Here is a 6,572-nt window from a genome sequence, read left to right as displayed (position 1 = left end):
TAGCCTTGTTCCTTAGTTCTCGCCAAAGTTGTCGAGCGTTGGGCACCTACTTTACCTACAACCACTGGCACTAATAACCCTTACTTCGATCTCCTCGATTTTCTCATCCTCTATCGTCGTGCTTTCAAATTAGGAATCAATTGTAGAGCTGCTAACATGAGCTTTTACCTTCTGGGTCTCAATAACTTCATCCTCACCTATATATCCCCAATCAAACCTACTCCCAAGCACAACCTTAAACACAACAAACACATTTCGGGCAACAACCTAAAGACATCAATTCTCTCTTTTTGACCTCAAGTTATAATTTTTGATCCAATCTGAACATGGTGGTTGTCAATGTTGAAAAGAGGAAAAAATTGAATTTGCTTAAGTCATCTTTAATTTTTTTTCCTTAAAGTGTTTTATTCACAAAATTATTAGTTTAATAGATAATGTCATAGTAGAAAATGAGAAAAAAAATATTTATTTATAAATATTCTGATAATTTTGTATGTATTTTTATCGAAAAATGAACGTTTAAATAATTTATTGTTTTAAAATATTATTTTTGAATTTTTAAGAATCAAGATTAAATTGACATAATGTGTAAAGTTGAGGTTAAATTTATTGGATTTTTAGAATTAGGACCAAATTTTTAGAATATGTGAATATTGGAAGGTTAGATTTGTTATTATACTAATAAAAAGGTTACTTCAGCACTTCGTTAATATGAGTGACCAAAATATTAAATTTTGATCATATTAATGACTGAATTAAAAAGTTTTAACTTAAATAACTAATAATTCGGTGACTATTTATATAATTTACAAAAAAAAGGCGTTGTCATGATAGAATCGTTCTTATTATATTAAAGTCCTTGATCCTTGATTTTAATGCTAAAGTAAAAATATTTTGAATTTCAAGCTTTTATTTTAATTTTTTATTGACGCAATAAAAATTATATACACTTTAATATTAATTTAAAATTTAAAAGAGTAACTAGAATTTTCGAGAATGTGATTAATTTTGATATTAGCACTTTCAAAAAAAATAAAAATATTTTATTTTTATTTAATAAACAATAATCATCAAATTCACGTAAGTATTAGATGTAAAATAGTTCAAAAGGTTAGGGATTGTTTATCTACAAAATAATATAAGGACTTGTTTAACCAAAGTGTAATAGTCTAAGGGCTTTTTAATATATTAACCCTTATAAAAAAACATTTTAGTATTAAATAATAAAAACAAAAATTTCCCTAATAAAATTCCTGTGGGCTGCTGCTGCTGCTGCTTCGTCTTCCTCTTCATTTTCTTATTCTTGTCGACAGATTTTGGGGTTTGGGATTTTCGCGATTGAGATTCGAAGTTTCAAAATTTACATTCAAAGCTTGAAAACAGGGAACCTTCTTTTTATTTTTTTTAAATGACTGATTGCGAAGAAACGCGGCATCAAGGAAACGGCGATAACCTCGAAAACAGTTACGGCGGAGGGTCTTCTCCTCAGCCTCGTTCTGACAATCAAAAAGATTCTAAATCTCAGGTTATATCACTTAAAGTTCAGCTTAATTTCCTCTCTTTTAGTTTTTGTTCGGAAGAAATTTGAAGAAATAGTCTTCTTTTTTTTTTTTTTTGGATTTTTTCTGTTGAAATGTCTAAGGTATTGCTTGGTTGTGAGCGGAAACCTAGAGGAAAGAATTGTAATTGTTTAAGAAGGAAATATATTATTGTTGAAGAATTAAGCAAAGAATGTATAATTTTATAGTAGTGATACATGTTAGTCTTTTGTTCTTTTTTTTGTGTTCGTTTTAAATGCTTTATGATTTTAGTTTATATTATTGGCTGTTTACTTTTACACAACTTTTGAAGATGCACATAGAAAATAAAAATTGCAGCAAGATAACAATAAATTGGAGCCCTATAATTTTTTCTTTGATTTAGATCTTGCATCTCGAAACTCGTCTAATTTAACAAGTAGCCTTTTTAATTATTTTTAGTGCTTGGTTTTAATTTACACTAAGCATGAGAAAATCTTAGAAAAAAGGTTGGGGGGGGGGTTTAGAACCCAGGTTTTGATATGCGCACTTGTTTAGGTGTTAAGTTATATTTTGTCTCACAAAATATGGCTAGTTTGAGAAGTATTCTTTTCAATCGACTTAATTATAGTAAATGTGAATAAATTAATTGATTCTACTTGATTGAGTTCTGATTCAATGGAAAAAAATTGGTGAACCAAAGTTATAGTACCGTCCATGTTTATTCTTTATCATGGGAAGATTTTTTTTGTTGCAAAATGTTTTTCTTAAATGTGAGTTTTTGTTTGTGCTTTGTATTCGATTTTTAGTTGTATAAATAAAATGCGACTTTACAATTTGCAGCATGGATCTCGGGATTATGAGAGAGAGTCCTCTAGAAGTAGGGAAAAGGAGAGAGAGAGAGTGCATGACAAGGAAAGGGAAAAGGATCGTGATCGCCATAGGGATAGGGATAGGGACCGAGAAAAGGATCGTGATCGGGACCGCCATCACAGAGATCGTCATAGGGATCGTAGTAGGGAGCGTAGTGAGAGGAGGGATCGGGGAAGAGACAGGGATGATGATGATTATTACCGTAGTCGAGACTATGACAGGTAAATTAATCATTTCAAATGTCTCTCTTATTGTTGCTAGTGATACTTGCTAATGACTTATATTTGGTGTGATGTCATTTATAGAAGAAGGGACTATGACAGAGACAGGAAGGACAGGCCTGGGCGCAGCTCCCAATCCCATTCAAGGGGTAGATCTGAACGCAGATCAAAGTCAAGATCTCGTTCTCGCTCACGCTCACGCTCAAAGAGGTAGATCATAAAGAACTAGATCACTGGTGAGAATATGATGGCATCAACTATATATTCTAGTTCCTGGGATGCTAACTTAATCTTCTTTTGCAGTAAAAGAGTTAGTGGCTTTGACATGGCCCCTCCAACTTCAGCAATGTTAGCTGCTGGTGCTGCAGCAGCTGCTACTGCAGGTATAATATGCCTTCCCCCCAAAAATTAAGATTGTTATACTTTGTTAACTGCCATTTTTGTTTTTGGATGATTTAGTGCGGAAAGTTCGTATCAAAATACTGGTGTGGTTTTGGTAAGCTATATTATTTCTTCTATATTGTATATATCACCTTTGAGCGATTTTGTGGAAGGGCTATAATATTATTTAATTTTTTTACTTGGTGAAATAATTCTGGAACTGAGAAAATTGGTTTTGTCTTGTGTTTGGTGTTTGTTTTGTTTGTTTCTATGTCTTGTCTTTGTTGTAAGAAGGCAATGGCGTGAGCCGACTTCTGTAGCTTTTATGTACAAGGAGGAATCGATGCACCAGTTTTGATGGTATTGTACGTCTTAAACTGGGAACTATAGCCTGTTTCGATAGTCTTGCTAAATATTTCCTCCAGAAGTAGCATGTGATGAAGGTTTTTTTAATCATCAGAGGTTTGGATATACAGGAAATGGGGGATAAAAGTCCTTATGCTAAATCAAATGCTATAAACATATGACTTTGATTTTTAATCATGTCTCATATGAAATCTAATTTCCTTTCAGGTCAGATTCCTGGGACTAGCCCGACCTTACCTGGAGTATTCCCTAGCATCTTTCCTCTTGCAACCACTCAGGTATACGTTTCTCTTAGCACCTGATGATTTTTGAGCTTGCTGTATGTGCTATAACATTGTTTAATTTTGGTTTGCTGCAGCCTTTTGGTGCTCTGCCTGTTATGCCAGTTCAGGCAATGACTCAGCAGGTTGGGAGGATCATGCATACGATGTAGTCTATATGTTTTTTTTTAGAAAACTATTTTCTTATATTGCAGAAGTTAATGGAATATATTTTGTGATTCCAGGCTACTAGGCATGCTCGTCGGGTCTATGTTGGAGGGCTTTCTCCTACAGCCAATGAACAGGTTCTACTCTCCACTATTTCATCATTATTGTTGTTATGCTTGCATACGAATCCAGTACTGACCCTTAATATATGACAGTCTGTTGCGACATTCTTCAGCCAAGTCATGGCTGCAATTGGTGGAAACACTGCTGGTCCAGGTATACTGAGTTTTCTTCTTTTATTTAATATATATTATGTTCTATGGCTGAACTGCCCACCTTAGTTCTTCTGTAGTTGCTCATCCTTTTATGTTTATTCAGGTGATGCTGTTGTTAACGTCTACATAAACCATGAAAAGAAGTTTGCTTTTGTAGAGATGAGATCTGTCGAGGAGGCCAGTAATGCAATGGCTTTGGATGGGATAATATTCGAGGTGCTTATATTTTCTTTGGGATTTTATGCTGAGATCATTTAAATGCAATAAGTTGAATTGACCTGTTTGCACTTTCAGGGAGCACCTGTGAAGGTGAGGAGACCTAGTGACTACAATCCCTCGCTTGCTGCAACTCTTGGCCCAAGCCAGCCCAGTCCCAATCTTAATCTAGCTGCTGTGGGTCTAACTCAGGGCACTTCTGGTGGACTTGAGGGTCCAGACCGCATATTTGTTGGTGGGCTTCCTTACTACTTCACAGAAGCACAGATCCGCGAGCTATTGGAGTCCTTTGGGCCTCTTCGAGGGTTTGATCTGGTAAAAGATAGAGAAACTGGAAACTCGAAAGGCTATGCCTTTTGTGTTTATCAAGACTTGTCAGTTACAGATATAGCTTGTGCTGCTCTAAATGGAATTAAAATGGGTGATAAAACTCTCACCGTTAGGCGAGCAAACCAGGGTGCTACCCAGCCTAAACCTGAGCAAGAGAGTATACTCCAGCACGCACAACAGCAGATTGCTTTGCAGGTGAGATTAAATATACATATCTATACGTCTTTTACACATCCGTTTTATATATTATTCGTGTCCAGTGGATTTTAGAACGGTTTTTAGGCTAAATTTGCATTTCCTTTCAGAGGCTTATTTTGCAACCACAAGGGGTGCCTACGAAGGTTGTTTGCTTGACTCAAGCACTTAATGTGGATGATCTCATGGATGATGAGGAGTATGAAGACATTGTGGAAGACATGAGGCAAGAGGGTGGAAAATATGGTAAAATTCTTCTTAAACTACCAAGTGCATTTTTCCTCCCTTATCTTGCCCTCTTTTTAAACACAAGTCTCATATACTTTTGCTAATTTTGTTTGTTTTCCCTTTTAGTTTTATGTCTCTTGTTTTACATCCCTTTATTGTTCCGCATTCTGCTATAAAATCAAGCCCAACATACAGAAAAAGGACTTGCTAACCCTCTACCTAATTTTACTTACATCTTTATTCTTTTCAGGGATTTTTTAAATAATATTTTTTGGTGGATTCCCAATTTTTACACATAAGTTTATATGCAGGTGAATTAGTGAATGTTGTCATTCCACGCCCAAATCCAAATGGAGAACCATCCCCAGGCGTAGGGAAGGTCTGTGTTGACCTTTTAACCCGTATTCTTACTTCTTATTTGTTATCCATTGTCTTGTTTTCATCCTATGTATTTTGTAGTTGCAAGTGACTATTTCGCACTTATATTCGGGCCCCCAATGTTCCTGACTGTAGTTCTCTGGTGTTATTAGGTATTTCTGGAGTACTCAGATGTCGAAGGTTCCAAAAAAGCCCAAGTGGCTATGAATGGTCGGAAATTTGGTGGGAATCAAGTTATTGCTGTCTACTATCCGGAGAGCAAGTTTGCAGAGAGGGAGTACGATGGCTAATTTTTATATGAACTCTTCTTAGCATTGTGATTCTCCATGTTCAGTTGATTCACATTGTGACATAATATATGTTAAAACTTAGTTGAGATGAATGTGGAGATTATTTCTGATTCTGAAGCCTTTGTTGAACCGTATATTTCATAAGGTTCATTTCAGGGGTGACTCATAGCAAGTCTTTCTATTGCTGGGACAGTTGGGTGATTTTGGCCGTCAGATTTCCATAATATTTAGGCTTTGGGAACTTTTTGGTTTACGGTAGATGATTCAGAATTTTTTTTCTCTTTTATTCTTCTTGTTACTACTACTACTAGAATGTTTTTCAGTTCATGCTTCAGGTTGGGTTGATTATTTATTTATATCAAATTATAGAGTAAAAATATGTTGCAAGTCATTATCCATTTCGTACATTTAGATTTTAGTCTCTTTATTTTTTAATTTAAAATTTTAGATTTAACTGTTACCATTATTAAATTTTTGACGTGATATTTTGAAATTAAAAACTTAATTTGGTAATCATGTAGCAATAAAAGTATCGATAAAAATACTAATTAAGGTTCTTTTTAAATAATTATTCGAAATCGTCATGATAATCTTTCGTTTTGTTACAATAATGTTTTAAAAAGAATTGATGTGAACTGACTTGTAAATTTCAGCATAATTTGGAGGACAAAATTGAAATTTGATAATTTATCTTATAGCGTAAAAAAAAAAAACCCCGCAATGCAAGCTACAAAGAAAAGGAAGTCATATGTTAGTTTCAAAATGGTTAGGTACTCAAATTATATATAATTACATAATGATTGTTGGACTATGAATTTTATAGCTGAAAATTGGATTTAACTGAGTTTTTAATATGTTGTTGAATTTTTCGTCA

The 6,572-nt window shown here is 34.3% G+C and overlaps 1 protein-coding gene across 4 annotated transcripts; it reads left to right on the top strand.

The window, feature by feature from the left end:
- Positions 1-1,247: 1,247 nt before the first annotated feature.
- On the top strand, positions 1,248-6,089 carry LOC105780023 (splicing factor U2af large subunit B). Of its 4 annotated transcripts, XM_012604088.2 has the most exons (13): positions 1,248-1,525; positions 2,361-2,611; positions 2,696-2,821; positions 2,915-2,994; positions 3,566-3,636; positions 3,717-3,764; positions 3,864-3,923; positions 4,002-4,062; positions 4,165-4,277; positions 4,356-4,802; positions 4,913-5,048; positions 5,342-5,409; positions 5,561-6,089. In XM_012604088.2, exons 1-13 carry the CDS (start codon positions 1,409-1,411, stop codon positions 5,696-5,698), a joined length of 1,716 nt encoding a protein of 571 aa, XP_012459542.1. In that variant the 5' UTR covers positions 1,248-1,408; the 3' UTR covers positions 5,699-6,089. The 4 variants fall into 4 exon arrangements, with proteins under 4 accessions (XP_012459542.1, XP_012459544.1, XP_012459545.1 ...); XM_012604092.2 differs by lacking the exons at positions 1,248-1,525; positions 2,361-2,611; positions 2,696-2,821; positions 2,915-2,994 and adding exons at positions 3,089-3,107; positions 3,287-3,352; XM_012604090.2 differs by lacking the exons at positions 1,248-1,525; positions 2,361-2,611; positions 2,696-2,821; positions 2,915-2,994 and adding an exon at positions 3,029-3,454.
- Positions 6,090-6,572: the final 483 nt, after the last annotated feature.

Source organism: Gossypium raimondii, chromosome 4, assembly GCF_025698545.1.
Source record: "Gossypium raimondii isolate GPD5lz chromosome 4, ASM2569854v1, whole genome shotgun sequence".
Taxonomy (NCBI): Eukaryota; Viridiplantae; Streptophyta; class Magnoliopsida; order Malvales; family Malvaceae; genus Gossypium; species Gossypium raimondii.
This window is presented reverse-complemented; position numbering and strand designations above follow the sequence as displayed.